Source organism: Thunnus maccoyii, chromosome 19 (genome assembly GCF_910596095.1).
Source record: "Thunnus maccoyii chromosome 19, fThuMac1.1, whole genome shotgun sequence".
Classification (NCBI taxonomy): domain Eukaryota; kingdom Metazoa; phylum Chordata; class Actinopteri; order Scombriformes; family Scombridae; genus Thunnus; species Thunnus maccoyii.
Genome location: NC_056551.1, coordinates 18,398,994 through 18,419,332, shown reverse-complemented (window position 1 = coordinate 18,419,332; position 20,339 = coordinate 18,398,994). Strand labels below are relative to the sequence as shown.

The 20,339-nt window shown below is 40.3% G+C and overlaps 1 protein-coding gene across 4 annotated transcripts in view; it reads right to left on the bottom strand.

Moving 5' to 3' along the window:
* nedd4l (NEDD4 like E3 ubiquitin protein ligase) overlaps positions 1-19,039 on the bottom strand; it is a 52,487-nt gene extending 33,448 nt beyond the window's left edge. For 3 of the 4 annotated variants that reach the window (XM_042394597.1, XM_042394598.1, XM_042394599.1), the window contains exons 1-5: positions 18,691-19,039; positions 16,414-16,487; positions 9,783-9,864; positions 8,030-8,068; positions 7,531-7,584 (exon numbers count right to left, since the gene is read on the bottom strand). In XM_042394597.1, coding sequence (XP_042250531.1) covers positions 7,531-7,584; positions 8,030-8,068; positions 9,783-9,864; positions 16,414-16,487; positions 18,691-18,735 — 294 coding nt within the window. In that variant the 5' untranslated portion in view covers positions 18,736-19,039. Of the gene's footprint in view, positions 1-2,077; positions 3,296-7,530; positions 7,585-8,029; positions 8,069-9,782; positions 9,865-16,413; positions 16,488-18,690 lie in introns of those variants that run through there. The other variant, XM_042394596.1, reaches the window with a different exon arrangement.
* Between the last annotated feature and the right edge of the window lie 1,300 nt (positions 19,040-20,339).

The following is a 20,339-nucleotide window of genomic DNA, read 5'->3' as shown; positions in this document are numbered from 1 at the left end:
AACGGGATGCCCTGGGGTAACACAATACCACATCTTAAAAAAAGGGAAAGGGGATGGTGTGTAAAATACATTCAAGTGGGCACTAAGTGCTGTCAAAAATACAACTAAAAATAAGTTAGGATTGTAGATGCATTAGTGGGTAACAGCAAATATTAGCAAGCCAATCCCCAAGTCCCTCACTCTGACTCTGAATGACAAAACCAAAGAGATATTTTACAAAAGCTTACATTTATCACATGTGGGTTAAATGGTAGCAATGCTTAGCCTAGTGTGGATACCTTTGTGGAGGAAGTGGTTTATCAAAAATGTTATTCATGTGATGAAAACATAGCATAGCACCATCCTCATGCAGGAGTTTTAGAGTCAGAGATGAAACCTGGGGCACTGAGGCACACTATAACAAAATGCATCTTATTGGAGCAGATAATTACACAATGATGTCACGTAATTTGGTTTTGTATTAAGTATGATTCATTATCACCTCCGAGGTGTCGCAAGAAAATTCAAAGGGGGTCATGAGATGATGAACACGATAGGAAAGCAGAATAAATACATTTCTGCAACACAAAATACTTTTTTTTTTTGCTGCTCTAACCTTCAAAAATCAACCTGAGAGGGGAAAAAAAATACTGTTTGGCTAACTGGTCACAACATGGATACATACAACTTGTGACAAGAGGTTGTAAATATACATTGCTTCATTTTCAGAGGTCACAACCACTGGGAACAACTGGTATAGCAGATTAAATGTCCAGGTTGTATAAATTAAAAAGATTTAGACAGGCAAATGTTTCAGTTTTATATAATCACTCCAGACTCCTGGCAGCACACACTTCATGAGAAACTACAGAGATTAATCCTTATATAGTCAAAGATTTTAAATATCTATTATATATTACTTTCATCAGCAACATGAGTTTCAGTTTATTAAGAGAAAAAAAAAGGGCTACATAACATACTGCTGCTGAAAAGTCCAATATCTAAATTGATTTAAGCAGAAGCTTAGGAGCGATGAATTAGGTAATGTGACGCACTGTTTATTAAAATGAAACCTTTAGATCTGTTCTGCTTTCAAAGTTTGAGCTTCGCATGAAAAGGAGAACAGACAGCAACATCAAAAGAATTCAGCCTTTCGGGAAACTACTGATACGGACAGCTTGTTCAACTTCTTGATCGTCATTTGGGCTGTAACGACATCTTAGCGCTTAATCACTCACGGAGCAGCTGCTAGGATACAGATCCATACCAGCCTAGAGCCAAAGAAGACATGCCGCCTGCCCGCTCTCAAAATCAACAACCACGCTCGAAACAGACTAAAGATAGAAACAGCCAACTCTCAAAGAGCACTGGCTGCAGTTATGGGTATAACCAAACTTTAGTGTCACATTTCTGTGAAACAGAAGGCAACAAGTGCAGAGGGAGAAATTATCCATTCATCCAGGAGCCTGTTCCTGTTTTCCTTTCGTGACTGAATTGGCTTATGTGTGTAAAATTTCAAATGCCTGTGGTCATGAAGTGAAAGAAAGCCAGTGTGTGTGTGTGTGTGTGTGTGTGTGTGTGTGTGTGTGTGATTTAGCTCAGCAATCCTGTCTGTGCTTTCACTTCCCAGAATGTCACCACCCTCTTCCTGCACCATACGGATCACTTCTCATCAGGGCTAAATTCAGTGAGTGAAATGAGTGAAATTCTAGCAACTTCACAAATTATATATGAAACACTAAATACATCCCATATTACAGAGTATAAATTTCACTCTGATTCTCATTTGTTACGTCCATGCACCTACTAAATACTTCCCCATCCTCTGGCTGTACAACACAAGCTATCATGTATTCAACTAAATGTCATATGAAAGAGAAGACCCATTCACTGTTAGTTGCAATTGTTTACTATTCAGTCTCAAATTAACTTCTCCACCATTAAAACTACAACACTACAAATCTTGTGTGTGTCTTTATAATCTTGCAAATTTCCACAGTCCTTGGAAAACCTTAAATCTTCAATCTTTTTCCATTAAAAAAAACTTTTTTTTGACAAAAGGATAACAGTCCTACTAAGCTTTTCCTATAATCTTTACCTTGGGATTATTCCTTGTCGAATCACTGCCATGGCTCACATCCTGATCTCCACCTCCGCCCGGAGTAAAATAAATCTTGAAATGAGGCTGTCTTCTAGGGGTATCCCCACTGATTTTAAAAGTACAGCCGTTCGATCTGTTGCTTGCTTCCATTCTCTGTGTTTCCATATCAATGTGGTTCTCCTCTATAGTTGGGCTATCTTGATTTCCAAGCAAAAGCCTCTGATGAGACGAGCTTCTCCCCAGTCGGATTCTGGGGTAATGCACCATTCGGCTACCGCTGGAGTTGGCAAATCCGACATTGGTGCATTCTTCCTGGGATGCAGCAGCCTGTTGCCTGCCCTGGTTCTGATCCTGGTTCTGATTTTGCTGGAGCTGAAACACTACTCTCTGTGTTCCTCCGTTAGCACCAGAGCTCTGGTCCAGGCTCTGCTGCTGGACAGACCAGCCAGTACCACCGTAAGGGAGGATTCTGAAATGCTGGATGTCAGATCCGTCTTGAGAGTTCCTCTGGATACAAATACCCCCAACACTGATACCAGGTTGGCCTCTGCTATACATAGTATGGCCATTGGAACCAATACTAAACACCCTGCGCTTGGGCAGGTTCAGCTCTGTTTGAGAGTTTAAAGAATCTGGGCTGTAGTATGGAGGAGGTGGATGTCGTGGAACGTCGGCTTGGATTTGTGGTTCTGTGTAGGCAGGCGCAGGTCCTGGAGGAGTATAACAGGGTGGTGGGACATCATCAGCGTGGCCACTGGAATCTCCATTACTTGATCCATTGGAGCGCTGGAGGGAAATGTGCATGGAGGAACTCTTGGTGGGCCGTGGTTCAGCGTAGGCAGCAAGCTGGGGTATGAACATGGAGGAACTCCGTTTAAGCGAAGGGTCCAAGCGCAAAGCAAAAGGTGGGACGTGCTGCTGAGCTGGCCCCTGAATAGGCCTCGATATCGGAGGTGGCCGCATACGGAGTGCTGTGACCACATCATTGTCTCCCTGCTGCTCCTCTGAGTCTCCTTCCAGTATCTCCGGGGCTGTGTTACTGCGGCCAGAGCCAAAGTATAAACGCAGACGTTGTGCCATTTTCACCTCACGTCCCACAGCTCCCGTTCCCTCTCACTTTCTCTCTGACTGGTTTGGTTCTCTCCTCTGGCTCTCGTCTCACTCTCCTAGTGTCGCCCACTTCTCTCCTTTGGCTGGCTAGATGACTGAGCCCCTTTTTTTTCTTCCACACTCTCTCTCGCCTCTCATCCCCCCCCACCCCCCACCCCTCTCTGAGTCTCTTCCACAACTTTCCTTCCCACAGTAAACTGCACAGAGGAAAAAAAGTCACACCACAAAAACTAAACAGCCACTGCAAGAGAGCTGACAACTTTACACTACGCACTCAGGAGTGGAAGAGTGAAGGCTAAAGAGAGAAAGGGGGAGGGGGAGAAACAAAATAAAGAAGAAGGATCCCTGCCAGACTCTTAGCACTACTAAGCACTAGCGACAGACATCAGAAATAGCCTGAGCCGAGTGATGGCCAGCATTCCTGACATGATTGGATAAGAGCGGCCGGCGCTCCTGGTTTCCGAGGTGACAGTGGGTTGCCTGTCAGTCATGTGACTACAAATGGCCCCACCACCTCCTGTTACCACCCAATGCTGCCCTCAAGTGCCAACTGGGCCCCCAAACACATCCTACTCACAACTGCCCATCCCTCCCTCCATTTACATGACTCTTTCCAACACCTGTCCATTTCCCTTCCTCCATACTTCACATCACTGTCTTTGCTCTTAACTCCACATAGTTTGGTAGTTTTTAACCCCGATAACTTATCTCTTAATTGTGACATTAACTACCACTTCATTCCTTCACCTGAAACTGCTATCTGACTTAGTGCAGCTGAGTTTCACTTCTGTCTTTATTATTAAAAGATATTTTAAGTCACTTCTCTGAAAACATCACTGGTAAGTATGACCCTCCTTCCTCTGATCTGATCTGCATCCCGCCATCACCCCCAGGAGAGGAAGGTAGGAACAGAGCCATTAATCTGTTGTATACAAACACACAATTCAACATCCATACCCTCTAGAGACAAACAGAGACACCGGCCACAACATGAAGCGAAGACGTCTTTGCTTAATGACCCACTAACACTACTCGGAGCCAATACTCCCACTAAAGATGCTAAATTCATCAACAAATCTGGAGGATGAATTGAACCGTGTTACTTCTTGTGGCTCGGAAACAGAAAAAAAAGAAGCATGAGGAAGTTGTTGCTAAAAATGGACCAGAAAAAAAAAGGCAGTGGCAGAGAAAGGAGCAGAATATCTGACAGATAGCAGCTTTGATAACACAAAGAGCACAGTCCTCTCTGGGAAAAGATATCCAAGTATTCTTCAAAGAGAATAGACATACGGCGTCTTCTTCAGTACACAGCCAAACACTTAAATGTCTGCTGGTTTTATGGGCCACTCTCTGTTTGCATCCCAAAACCACTCAAGATACAACTCAGCTGTGATGCTAGTCTGTGATGTTGAAATAAAGCAAATTATGATGCTTAAGCACTTGTAATATACTAATTGGACACAGTATGAGGTAAAACCGAGACAGACATCTAAGCGACATACTGTACATTAATGAGACAATGCTTTACACTGCTATACAGTAAAGTGATTCACCAGCATATCAGCATGTGAAAATGGGGGTCTAGGCTACTTTGCCTTGAGGCCAGAGTTAGTGGGGAGGTTGTCCGCTTTCATACACAGAGGTGACAAAGCCCTTATGATAATTTGGCCTTTCAGAGAGAGCACAGTATAGGGTCCAAAAGTGGCTGCCTTGATCCAAGCGTGACTGCTTCGACCGGCACGTCCTGATTTTGCCAAGCACTTGTTGTCCTGGGATCGACATTTTTGTATGATAGCCCTGGGACAACAACTGCCTCAGCCAATCAGCGTTTGTGATGTCATCACACGCTGTAAAATATCAACATCTAAATATTACTTTCAGATTGTTTCAATTTGAGTCAAATATATATAGCAATGCTCATCAGTTTTGGCTGGTAGCAACCTGGCAAACTGTAAGCTAATGTTAGCTTACTTTCATGGTGGCAAAATGCTAATGTGAAAAGCAAATATGCATTTTAATATCATCATAACAATAAATAAATCAGATTTTTTTATATATATTTATTTATATATATATATATATATATATATATATATATATATATATATATATATATATATTGCAGGCATCAGAGAGAGCAGGGCTCTCTGTGATGACATCATACAAAATGTTGGTCTCAGGACAACAACCACTTGGCAAAATCAGGACGGGCGCTTATGGTTTAGTCCAAAGTGCGTCACCTTATTGGCGTCAAAAAGCAAGCTGCAACAAGCTGACAGCCAAGCCACTGATGACAGATAGAGATAAAGGAAGATGACACAAACAAAAGAATTTCTTCTTCTGCGTTGTGGACGAGAGGGCGTCAGGGAGACAGGCGATATTGACTGGAGAGAGAAAGAGCCAAAAAGGAAAAGACTGTGGTGCAAGAAGAAATCGTGGCTTGGCAACCAGTAACACTTAGTGATGACACACTGCCTACAGTGTTAGGCACAGTCAATAAATGTGTGTGTGTGAAATGTTATGAAGAATGTTCTGTATAAAAGAAACAAAATGCCAACGTGTGGTCCAATGGCAGCAAGCCCAGCTTGACAAATGACATAACGCGTCTGCTTCAAACAAAGTTCTACTCTGTATTGTAGATCTATTCAGCCTCTTTATATTCTATGTTTAAATGTCAGTCTTCCTATATAGTTCTCTTATATTCTGTAGGCACATTAGTTGAGTCAGTGTAACAAGTGTATCTATAAGTACACCTAATCAAACCACATCTATTGTAACGGCTATAGCACAAAGCTGAGCCAAACCTTTCATCCGATCTGACAAATAAACCATTAACTAATGGACGCAAGAGAACAAGCAGCCCCTTCAAAGAAATATTGGCCAGTGGTGGATGAATTGACTTGGCATGCACCTAGAGATAGACAGAAGAGCGCCTCCTCAGACATATAAGGAGAGGACTGGGCTTAAGGCTGCCTGTGCTGTGCTTTCTTGAGTAACACTCTTCTATACAGCAACAGAGAGCTACCACTGTACTGCTCTTTTTGTGGCAGGCTGCATGCCAGCAATTCCCCTCTACAGTGAGGATGTAGAACGTGCACACACACACACACATATACGCACTGATTATATCAGTGCACTGCATAAAACATGCACATTAAAGTAATTGAATGAGTTCAAATCATCTACAGAAAATTACAAAAAGACACGATCCAAGCTCAAATCTTTCGACCACCCACAATGACGATCCTCCAAGTACAAAAGCAGTAGACCTGAACCTGTGAGACCCGGACAGAATGTGCCTTATCCAGCCAAGAATATACAATACTGTGTTGGGCTGCATCTGCTGTTTGTTTTATCGAACATCAAACTGAACATCCAGACCTTCAAGTTACTGAGAAACCATAAGAAACAAATATCACTGCAGATCTAAGCTCCTCACTTCTTCCACAGAACAATTTCTCTCTCACGTCAACAAACACTTCCAACTATTCACTCCTGTGAGGATGCTTTGCCAAGGTGAAGGAACCTTTAAACATGAGTGTCAATTAGTGAATTAATTATCAAGACCTACTTGTGCTGTTTTTAATTGCTGCAACACTTGACATTGTGCCGACCAGAAATTTAATATAGTTGTCATGGCAACTGAAGGCCTACCAACGGGCTAAATTTTACAAATCAAGGAAACTAGTGTTCTCATCTGCGGGGGGAATCTGAGAGATTTGACGTAAGAGGAATGTAGGAGTTGTTAATGTACTACAGTCGTGTAGCAGAGCAATGGAGCTAGCAGATAAACAAGCTGCAGCAATGCCTCTGCCCACTTTTCCTCTTGTGCAACATTGCATTTCTTTTGCATGAATTATTTTGCCAGAGCCTACAGCTGAAATCCCGTGGTATCAAATCTGGCAATGCATCAGAGAGTTCATAGGAAGAAAATTGTAAAGACACAGAAGTGCAGTGCAGATAAAGTCTATACAATGAAATCAGTTCCAGGACACTGAGTGAGAATGCAATAAATGGTACGCAGCAATCATCACATTATATTTGGTGACACATTATGTTTTACTGGTACAATTGAAACAAAAACATAGAAGAAAGTAGTACTGGAAACCCAATTATCACAATGGGAAGTGGGGTGAGATGTTATCAGGATGATACAATTTATAAATAATTTAAAGGAGAAACACATTACATGAATTAAAGGAGCCATAAGTATTATGGTGGGCAGAACTCAATAAATCGACTTGCTGGTAAAAGCTGTCAAAACATAACAGACTAAAATTCAAAGTAATTTGTGCAACAGAGGGAGTGGAGGGTAAGAGGTTATGAAGTGTGAATCTTACCAATCTGTTTTCATCAAACACCTCGAAGAGTAGCCTGTGATTCTGCGGACACACCTGTGTTGGCGACAAAATGACAGGGGAGATGTTAAAGCAGTCATCCAGTGGTTATGTGGCATACAAAGTTAATGCAGGTGTACATGCTTACACACACTTTTTAGGTAACTGCCTGTTTGCCATTGGGTCACAATAATTCCCAACTACTGTGACCAGAAAGTGGACAATCTTGACTACACTGTAATTTTTTTTATAAATAACAAGTAGGGAGTTATCATACGCATGTGGCCAAGCTTGTAAAGTCTAATATGGTCAGTTTGATTGCAGTGGTGAAGGAGGTGGGACTCAGTTCTCAATTGAACTGCAACCAAAGATTAACAACTCTAACACTACCACTCTAAAGTAAACAAGTGCAATAACAGACCGTCGTGGAGGAGGATACAGGGAAGAAAGGGAATCTGGCACTTAAATAAAGCACACAAATAGTAATAAAATCTGAACTCACTCTGAAGTAGAATTCCTCGTTCCATTTGGGATTGAGGGTCTGAAACATAAAAGTGTAGATATGGTTAGACTAATAAATAATGCATTGAAGCAAAGTGAACACCATCGTTAGTTTACACAGAAAACAGAACAGATGGATGAAATCTATCAAACTCAGGGTGAGAGAAGAGAAAAAATGAGGCTTGTGTGTTTCTTGTGCGTCAATGATTCTTTTATGTTGTTAGAGGAAGTTTATAGCTAACAAAGCGTCCCAGTGATTGTCATTAGTCCCTAGATAAACAACCATGAGGATTCTCACCCACTTTCTGGATGGATCAGCTGAGCATGAGACTCTCTCTCAGTCTACCTCACACATTTGATATTTTATTGGTCTGAGAACTATGTGACACTTCTCATTAAAATTCCTTTGGTGATTGAAATGACTTAAACACTAGAATGTCAATGAAGCCTTAATGTCACAAGTCTCTCTGATTAATAAACACTTTACAACATTTTATGGCAGCGATAAATATCATCTCAGTTAAAACAAATGCTGAGTCACAAATAACAAATGAACCTGCTGCCCTTTGACAAACAGCCAATTTAACACTAAAGTCTATAAAACTCTCCTTGATCAAATAATGAAAATACTCAACATGCTACACCAAATATCAACACTTAGTATGTGTCATTACAAAATTAGATGAAGGCAACTTCTAGTAGCCTAACTGATTTTACTTTTTTTTGTCATATTTGCCATCATTTTTCATGTCTTCTTGCCATGAGGCAAACTCTTAGCTTCAATAACAAAAGATGCCATCAAGGGAGCCCCATTTTAAGACATATAAAGCCCACAGAAGAGCAGAGCAGTGATGCTTCTTTTTCTGCTCCACATAGCAGTGCATTGTCAGCTATTTATAACCTATAAGGCAAGCATGGCCACTGGCAGCATACAGTATGTCTGCCTGCATGGAGGCCTGAGCTGCCTGACTCCAGCAGAGGGTTGGCTGGCAGCAAGCTAACCTTAACCTTAACAGGAAAAGAGACAAAGAAATATGAGGCTGCTTGGCAAAGTAGACATCAGCAGGCTACATGATAGAGTTTGAAGCAAACAGTTTCATCCCTGCATATTATGCATTTCCGCAAATCTTAGCCTCGGGCAGTGAAAAGCATGTAGTGCAGAAATCTTTAGACTTCACTTTATACCCCAGAGCATTCCACAAGCAATGGATATGGGCATTTTGTTTCAAAATCACAGCCCAGTTTAAAATCAAGATTTCTTCTGAATGAAGTTTACACTAATAGCAAGTAATAGCTCCCCCTGCTGTGAATATATTTCCTCCCCTAAATAGGCCACTGGGGTAAAAGAGTTTGGCCAATGTCTCCCTCTAGACTCAAATAGATGCTCCTGAATAGAAAAGGAAGGATAAAGGAAGCTCTGCCTTCTGGTGCCTTCTTGTGGTTTTCCTTTCTCAGGATGATATGATTGCCTTAATTTGAGAAAGTGGCAGTGTTGGGATTTAGGAGGATGAGGATGTCTTAAATCTGCGATTGAAAAGGGGAGGGAACAAAGCCAAATTTAAGTGGCTGTACAGTAAATGACTGGTGCAGGTGGGGGAGGAGATTACTGGGACAGGAGTAGCCAATCTGATAAGGACCAAACATATTAGAGTTTATTAGGTCTGTCTGTGCCAAAGGTCCTTGAAGGACAGATGAAAGAGCAGAAGAATGCTACAGATGGATGCCTGAAAGCCGCTTTCTACTTCAAGACTTACCTTTTTAATGGTTTTTGTTTGGACTAAGGCAAGCTCTCTGTTTTCATCCGCAACATAGAGGGAAAGCTTGACGTAAGGATCGCTGTAGAAACAGACAAAACAGAGGAATAAAAACCATCAGTGGTAAAAAGTGATCTTGAGCTTTTCACAGTACTCACTTTGAAATTCACAGGTGCAAATCAGCTCTCTGCAATATTATGATTATGTACCCAATAATATTTCAAGATGGTTACATTTTCTTTGATGCTTTGACGTTAATACGACACACAGATTTCAGTATCCATACCAAAACAATATTTTTCTAGTTGAAAATAATTCAATATTTTAAACAAACAAAATTATGGTTTGAATCAGGAAATATCTAACTAAAGAATAACTCAATTTGACAGAGTTGACAAGAATCTGACCAAGCCAGTAGCCAGTTATAAGACTTTCATGAAATTGATCTCATTTTTCCCATATTATTCATGGCTGGCATTTTATTCTGCAATAGCATTTCAATGTATTTACATTCAGTACTTATAGTAGTTTTTAAATCGGTGGTGGCGGAGTACGCCATTCCTGCACTGGTTCCAAGTTGCCTACCTAAGCCATACCTGTGCCTTACTTAAGTTAGTCCAATTTCCAATGTAACATCACATTATCTGTGGCCGCAGGTGTCAGCGCCTGTATTGCTCAGGCTACATTCAAACACACTGTTTGCATTAAGACCTGAAACCTGAGTCTACCACAAACAACCCTTCAGATAAAAACTGCTTGCATTTGGGTACTGTAAGATAAGGCTATAATGTGTTATTGACAACACAGAGCGCTAAAAATAGAAACTGCGGAAATGTTTTGAGGTGAGCAGCACAAATAGTAAGCGGAGTTTATATGACTGTGCTATTTAAAAACCGCCAAATGGTTTATTTGAAGGTGCTGACAGTGTGGAAATCTCCAGCGAGGTCTAGATAGAGATGCAAAGCTCCACTATTCACTGGGCAGGCAAATTACTCTTCTGATCTCAGTCCCAGCAAGCAACACAAGGTACAGTGTCAGGTAGCCTATAACCTTTCCAAAACCTCATGTTGATGAAAAACTTCATTTAAGTCCTAGGTTTTCACATTACAAACAAACCTGGATAACAAAATCAGTTTTAAAAGTTATTTATTACTTGTTGTGATTACAACTTTTACATCGACACATCTCTGTTATTATGTGGATACAGCAAAAAGCAGGCAGAATGTGGAAAGGTGGCCATGTCAACAAAAACAAACATGGTGGCTGTGCTGTCTTTACTCATGATTCTGTATTGTGCTCGTATTTTATGCCCCTTTCATAGTACGCAACAGACACATTTACTATCAGTCGAGTGACTGCTACTGTATGGATGAGGGAAGTGAGATTACCGCTGAGAGCAGATTGTGCTCAAGTACTTCGGTGAAGCTAAGTGGATGTGAAACTCCAGGATAAGTGATGGTGTTTAACTCTTGCTGAGATCTAAATACAACATGAGACATGGACATCTAGAGACCTCGATGTCCATGTCTGATCTCTGTTTCATAAATATGGTCTCATTAGATTATATTAGGCATATATTATATTATTTATGATCAGTCGATTAATCGATTAGTTGCCAACTATTAAGTTAACTGTCAACTATTTTGGTAATGGATTCGTTTTGGGTCATTTTCTCTGATTCTAGCTTCTCATATTTTCTGGTTTCTTTATGATAGTAAACTAAATATCTTTGGGTTCAACATTCAGACAAGCACGCAATCAGCAAATAGAAACAACGCAATTAAGGCCAGGCAGTCACAATCAATAAATAATTAATAAAAACCGTTACAAGAGTCATAAAAAACATCAGATAATAAAGCTTTAAAATCTACAAAGGGTATGAGAGACTCACCCTGTTTGCAGTTCATTCCATTTAACAATGTGCACAGTATCTGAAACTGGTTCTGCCAAGACTAGTGCAAACATATGAGACGTCTACGGTTACGTAGTTACTGGATCGTGTACTATAGTTACAAGATTTAAACGTTAGACGAGATGTGAGGTAGTTTCATATCATGTATGCATTACACAGAGAATTTAGTGTATTTTTTGGAGCAACTTTGACTCTGACTTTAATAAATTCACCATAATGCTTATGGTGCAATTCCCTGCAACTGTACTGTGTATCCTTAAATAACTTCAGTCAATGTAAACATACATAACATAACTTTTCTGCAGTGTGGAAGTAAAATAACAAGCTGCAGTCTACATGAAGAATACAAACACATCATCTTATTCTTCACAGCAACACAACAATGTTAAAATCCTTCTTCTTCCCATGCTCTGGGTGAGACATTAGTGTTGTGTTGCATTTCCTGTGTAGTAAATGACATTTTGATTGCAGTGGGTAGATTTAACACAAAGGTTTAGAAAATCCATTAGAATCGCATTTCAAACCATCAATAAATGTGTTTTAAATCTCATTTGCCATAATCAGTTTCCATCCAGACTTGATATAAGAGATTCAATCAGAATATAGATATATAGCCAAAATTTGATTTGGTCTGCCAGTCTGAGAGCAGCAAGGGAAACAGTTGAGAGTGAGGAAAGGAAGAGGGCAGAAAGGATGGGAAATATTTAAAAAAAAAATAAGCTACAGACGTAAAGAAAAACTGCTGCTACTTGATTGCTAATTAACATCTCCAGGAACCCCACAGTCTCTAATTGTGTGTTTGTGTGGTTCTGTGATGTGCTGTGTCTAAACAAAAACAATGGGCCTACTGTATGTCGGCCGCACTGAGAGTCCTCCTTGTCTACTTCCCTCTATCAACAAAAGTCCTGCCGAGGGAGACAGACAGGCTACTTCAGGTCAACACTGGCAGATGAAAGCTAACATGGGCCGACCTAACATGGGTCAAATATGGTAGCTCCGTCCGCTTGTTGTTTGATTGCATGTGAGTTCCTCCAGTTTCTATCAACACCTCACAAGAAAAACGAAAACAAAACCTCACAGTCTTTCATTTAGTCTTCAAAAAGCACAATAGAACAAAAGTAGCCGTATGACAGAATACAGCAGATACAGGAACAGGTTTGGAGCAAAAAGAAGAAAAGAACAAGCCAGCACTGTTTGAGCATCTTATGAGATGACAGACTGCCAACTCAGCCCTGTCTCCTGTGGTAGCTAGCCACACATCGAGACCTCATTCAGTGTTTCTTCATTACAGTTCAGTTTTCTCCTGAGCCAGGCTGAGCTGTCCTGCCAGCAGGGCATCAGGATGCTAACACATGCACTCTCTGGCATGTGAGTAGCATTCACACAGTGCTAAACATGCCAGGCTCTTTCTCTGACAATGTCATCTTTCTCACAGCTCAGACACAATGCATCACTATTAACAACAGTAGAAACAGTGTTCTAATCTAGATGAGGCTTACGCTCGTCATACAGAGATTTCAGCCAAATACCAACCGCATTTAAATATTGCAGTTTTTTTCCATAACTGTTCCCGGGATCAAATAATTGAATTCTGATTGTGTGAGTAAAGCTTTGCCCCAAATGGGCATTGTCTCATCTAGACTATTCATCTAGACCTTCTTGTGTTTGTTGTCTACCAGCACAACTTATTTATGAGGAGAAGGCAGTTAAATAATGGTAATGTGCAACCTCCAGTGGGGCAGCATGTTCTGAGCACTTCTAAGGATTGCATTACTGGAAAAGTGCTGTATGCATTTGTGTTACATTTTCATGTACAGACCTATCTGGATATTTATTTGCACCTTTGTGGGCCAAAGAAGTGACTCAGCCTTCTAATAATCTGCTTTCAAGGGAGTGTATTGTGGGAATGAATGCAAAAAAAAGCAACTGTAGACACTAACTGACATATGTATCCCTAGATACAATCTTATTTTTGAACAATAGAATTAGTATCACTATCTTCCTGTGTATCTAACTTGATATTTAAAATAGCATAGTACCAGTGTGGCAATGTTTTCAAGAACTGCAGCCTTCCTGTGGGTAAAACAAATGTGCAGCAGAAAGGATGGTTGGATATTCAAACTGTAGCAAATACATACATTTGCTACAGGGGCCAGACATTTAATTTAAACCCATTAAAAATATAATGGTAATAACCCTAAAATTAAGCCTTTTACTCACAGAATGATGCATTTTGCCTGGACTAAGAAGGAGCAAGTTCATAAGAATGTTCACATTTAGCAGATGAACAAAACATTAACTGATTAGCAATGTCTGATGATCACTCAGTGTATTATTAATTGATCACACTGTTCTTGCACTGCAAGTACAGAGAGGTAGGTAAATAAAACTATAACCTCAACACACTAAACACACTTCCAGAGAGGGATATTATGCAATGTCATATAAAAGGTGTGATAATAGTGGGTCAGAAAACATGAGACAAAGGCCATTTGATAAACAAAATGCTTCAAAGACTCTCAAAAGTTTAAGCAGTTAATTTGTGTCTTCTCACATGTGGGAACACATGTGGTGTGTATAATTATTAGTCAAACGCTTTTATCTAGAAAAACTGTAATAGAGGTAGGTTATGAGTAGGATAGCAGAGGCAGGTAGGTAATCATTGATTAACACTTGGGGAGTTCAAGGTCTTTGTTTTTAAGTAGAAGGAATGCAGTGAAAGTTCACAACACTGTGCTGTCCGAAGCTGAATGGACAGATTGAAGGAGACCCTCGAAATCAAAGAGCATATACGCAATACCGTAGCTTAAGTTTCTGTAATTGGTCTTACAGTATGAGTCAAACGTTCGGACACACCTTCCCATTCACTTGAATGAGAAAGTCCAATGAGAATGTCCAAACTTTTAACTGGTACTGTATGTTTGCTTTTCTCATATAAATGTCCCTGACAAATAATTAGTGTTGACTGAAGTGTCTTATGTAGCTTAAATATGGTATATAACAAAATGGAACTGTTACAAAAATGACAAGACGTGTTGTATTGAGCTTTAGAGTCCCAAACACCAGCCAAAATATTAAAATATTAAAAAAGGCGCCATGTCAGAGGCAGCAGCAGCGCACCTGAATCAAGCTGCCTGTGTCAACAGCAGATGCACTGACCAGGACTCTCATTTATAAAACAGTGCGTAGATCCATACTAAAAGTTCACATGTGCACACAAGTCGAAATTGGTGTGTGAAAAAAAAAAAAATCGGATTTATAAAATCGTGCGTACACACGAATGCACGCATTTATCCCTTTATAAATCACAGCCCACCTGGAAATGTACGCATGTGGATCAGCCTCATATCCAGCCCTCTACACACCCACATTCAAAAATAAATGGTCAGTGCAAAAGTATTCATAAATATTGATGTGCATGTGTTTCTTTCGCCGCATCAATCAGTCTCTCTGTCTTGACACCTGACCAACAGTACGTGTACTTGTCACTTGCACTCGGGCAGCTGCAGAGGAAGGACAGCAACAGCTGTGAACAGACTTTAGATTAATGTTTTATTTCCCCATTTTCAGACTTCATGAAGTTAAGTGTGTAACCCAAAACAACCATATACAACTTCAATAAACATTACTGTGCATCGTAAAGTCAGACATCTCTGGTTAATTCTTACCGGACACCCTGCAGCAGGCCAGTTCCTAGTTAACCAATTTTAAGTAGTTTTTATACCACACGCTCAATATTTAAAAACACAATAAACACTGTATTCATTTATATTTACGCCAAACTCCAGCATACAGGTGTTTCTCTAATTTACACAGTCCATATATGAGTGCAGGTGGTGAAGATGTGCCAGTGAGGTGACTGGAGAGGGCAGAGTGTGTGGAAACTAAAATCATAACTGGTGATACATGTACAGTATTAGAAGATATTATTAAAGATCTATTAGTGCTCTTATCTGCATTTTTGAGTTACGTTTGATGTGGTCATGGATTTCTACAACCGATGGTGATAATTTCACCAGTTAAGTCAATGCGGTTGAGGTGAAAAGGAATCAGTATAGTCACGCTTAATGTCGGGGAAAAGCGAGCCAGACTTTCCTGAATCCTGCCACCTGCCACATCATGACATCATTCGTTTCAGCAGCTGCCGTGCTGCTCCACAACTGACCCACTCCTCTGAGCTCCGGGGGTGGGGAATGTGATGGTGAGACAGCGCTGATGAAATGTTCAGCTGACTCTTATTTAACATTTGAGTTGGCTTATATCTTTTCAAATTGAAAGGTGCTTATGGAACAGTTACGGCTCACAACAAGTGCAAGTACAAATAATCCTGCTGGTTTCAATGTTATTGATAAAGTGGATCTATAATTAACATTTAATATGAAGTGAAATTAAATGTGTAAGAGGAATCATTATACAATCTGGCTTCAGTTCACCACCTCACCATCTGCTTCACCAATTTCTCCTGTCTCCAAAATGTTTACACACATTGGTCAGAGTTTACGTACAGATTTGCACATTCTCCCGTCAAGTTTGTTTTTATAGATCACAAGTTTTGCGTGGGAAGTGGCGCACGCCTCTTTCAAGCCCTGTTTTGTGCGTACGCAACGGTTCTAAATGAGACCCCAGGCCTCCACATCGTTCTCATAATATGACATGACCTCTGATGAAAAAATAGCATCTTCTGGTGTTGTCTTAAAAAAAAACTGCTTTGATGCTCACCTGGCTCCAATGATGTCTTTCTTCGCCAAATCAATTCCTGCAATGACCTTAACCCGCAGCACTCTCGTCTCATGCTGCAGAAGGGAGAGATGAAGCATCAAGACATTTCATCAAACTCACGTAAAAATGATCTCATAACCCCACAATCAAACCCCCTCAAACATTTCAAGCTGCTGGCTGCACAAACCTCCTATTTTTTTTAAGTCAATAACCCTGACCTAGATATGATATGCGAGTTGTATCAGAAAAAGCTTTCAGCCCAGAGTGACTCCAACATCTAGGGCCCGTCAGATGACATAAAATAAGCTCAATTTAAACACTAAGTGACAGAAAAATAACCACCAAATATTCTGATCATCAATTAATTGTTAAAGGAAAAATACCAAATATTCCATAGATTCAGGTTCTCAATTGTGAGGAGTCATTACTTGTTTTTGTCTTATTTGATTAGTAAACTTAATATCTTCGGGTTTTGCAGTGTTGGTCAGACCAAACAAGCAATGTGATGACATCAACTTGGGCTTTAGGAAATTGTGATGAGCATTTCCATTAATTGATTAATCAATTAATCAAGAAAATAAATGTCTAGTCTAATGTGGACTATTATCTATGAGTCTTATGATCCATATAATGTACACGTCTCTGCGTATTTTTCATTTTCAAAACATTGCTTCTTGGTAGGTAGGTTTAATACGACTGTACATAAAGGCTGACAACAAATTCTGTCTGTTTTAGTTATGACAACTGCAAGAGAACAGAGAAAAGGAGGTGACTGGGGCAGGAGTCCAGACCAGCCCAGCTGTTGCCTTGGGCCATGGCCTTGATCTGAGGGCGTAACATTACTGAATGTTTACCTCATAGTCACAGGAAGTACATTGTCTCATGGAATGTAGGCCCACAATTGTCTTAAAACTTTTACTTGGGGGGACTACTTGGTGTGGTTTTAAGTCTGTAATATGCTGAATGGTAGCCGAAAACTAGCCAACCCTTTCCAAAGTGCCCTTTGTTGTAGTGTGGAATGTTGTTATAGGCATGCCTTCCCCTCCACTAATGAGTGACAGAGAGACAGGGCAGCTCAAATTTATGAAAGTGAAAAACGTGACCTAGTCAAGACAGCAGAACAAACACAAACACTGTCTGAGTTAGATTACTCATACCCCATGAATTAATATATGACTGTGTATCTCATGCTCTGATCTCAGACATAACATTTTAAGTATTCAGGCAGAATTTCAAATTTAATGGATTTTGGAATATCTATCTAGGTATTGGCCAGTTCACTGTAACATGCATCTGCCAAGAAGACATACTGTATATCCACTAAATTGGCTTCTAAATAATATAACACACTGTGTAAAACACCTAACAATTTGCACATCGTCAGTTGCCACATGCAAATCTCTCTCTGCAGTGAGTTTAGTCTACTGATAAAAGCAGAGGACAACCTCAACACTCAGTCACACCCCTATTTCCCCTTGAAAACTCCCCCCAAAAAAACATTATCTTAAGTCATCCACCCAGATCAACTAAAAAAAAAATCTCCAGCTTTACTATTCCTGACTGCATTAGTAATGTAGTTGGCTGATATGACAGCTGTTCGGTTGGCAAATTGTTTTGTCAGTCACTCGATGCTCTCATGTTTAACTCGTAACGACCGTGCTGTCATGTAAAACAACGTTTCAGTTACACTATAGCATCTCTTCATACTACATTATTGATGCATCTCTGAGTGTCAAAAGGCGACACGGAGTTCACTGCACAAACGGATATCGATCTCATCGGCCAGTGCAAAACATGCATGCAGCAAAACGTACATGCCCCCCCAGCTTCAGTCTTCAAACTGGTTTAGTGGTCAGCTTACCATCAAACATATTTGATTACTGACAAGAGGTGGTAAGCTTGTAATGCCATCCAACCCTCTACCCAATAAACGAATCGATTTTTCCTCTGCACATCTGTGCTTCAAAATAGCACTTTAAAGGTACTAGTTAGTCGAACTACAAGTCTTTCATTCGTCAAATAGAGGTTTGCTCGGTCGAGTTGAACGGTGCAATATCGGGGCTCTGGCGGCAAAGTATTGCAGTAGTTACTGAAATTAAGGTAGGTAAACTAAAGGCTGGAAATTGACAGCTGCCTGAACATTACTACGGAATGTGGGTGAGGGCTTGTTAGCTTGAATACCAGCTAACGTTGACGTTAGCTATGTCTGGCTGCAGCCCCCCCTATTAGAGACACTTATTCGTGTCTGCTGTCTGCTTTGTTGGGATTAAAGCTTACCTCATCTTCTGAAAGTCCATATATTGGCTCGTAATTCGTAGCCATATAGCCTGTGGTCCACGCTTTACACACAAAAACAAGCCGCCTGACAAAGCTAGCTGGCTAGCCTTGAACAATAAAGTCCCACTTTCCTCTGCGGTGCGGTGGTGGTCAAATCCACGATGACACCGAGTCGTTGGCACGGCACAGGTGTTCGGTTCACTGCAAAATAACTTAATGTAATCCTCGCCAGCGTCCAGGACACAACTTGGAAATGTAAAAAAAAAACTGTGTCCAGAATGTTTCGACTGAGACAAATCGCTTTTGTCAACTCCGAGCTTTACCCCCCCTCCTCGAAACGTTGGTTGTGACACTTGACTTCCTTCTAACAGCTAAGCCAATCATGTGCCAGCAAGGCGTGATTGCTGACTAAATTAACCAATGAGGTGCTTCGTGAATTTCCCTAAGCTCCTCACCGACCAATTAAATATGGAGAGGGCGTGGAGCAGGAATGTGTCTTGTGTGTGTGTGTGTGTGTGTGTGTGTGTGTGTGTGTGTGTGTGTGTGTGTGTGTGTGTGTGTGTGTGTGTGTGTGTTTTTAAGCCTAATTTTCGGGGTGTGTGAGGTTGTGTGTTGCAAAGCAACTAAAATTTATCATTGTCAGGATTTTTTTTAGCTTTCCATGGAATAAATGATGTCATTATTTCCAGCTAACTAGTCTCATTAAGGTCCGTACACAGAAGGAACCAGATTAGATCAAACTACTGATCCGCATTTTACCGTGGAAAATTAAATGTGTTTTTTATTTTATTACAAATAATTCATTAATGATAGATTATGCCATCTTTATCAGTCCCAGTGGGCGGGGGATTGCAGTGTTACAGCAGCCAAGTCGCCCATAAATCACATAACACAGGGCTGCTCAAAGTAGGTAGAAAAGAATAAAGCAATAAAAAAAACTATATAAATCTGAGCTAGAAACGAAATTAAAACTAAAGGCTGAACACAGTGACGGTGCCTGTCATTCTGTAGGTCTACATGGCTTATGCAAGTATAATAGCCATAGCCTGATGTCTTTTGTTTGGGTTGCTTGGAATTGCATAAATGATTGACGATGAAAATGACGACAATGGACTAAAACAGGCCTGTATTATAGTTATAGCTGTGTGAAAATAAAATAATAATAATAAAAGTAAATCCTACCAACTGTGACCATTACTGTAACACGGTAAATGTATTATTATTATTATTATTATTATTATTATTATTGTTATTATTATTATTATTATTATTATTATTATTATTATTAATGGTGATGCATTGTTGTCATTCATTCATTCATTCATTCATAGCTCGCTACCATATCGAGAGATGAGTGTAATGTAGGCCTGTCTCTTTAATTACTTTTATGAGCAACCCTGGTCCTATACTGCCGCCTAGACGCATAATGAAATCCTACCAGACCACAAAACACATCCAGATAAGATATAACCTACAGAGATGTAGACATTTGATTATTTTTCTTTCTTTCTTTCTGTTTGTCTTTCTTTTTTCTTTGTTTCCCCTTTCTTTCTTTACAAACACTGAAATACAGCCTACAGCAGTGGTTCCCAACCTGTGGGTCGAGACCCCCACAAAGGGTCATTAGATGATTGCCCTAGAAATAAGAA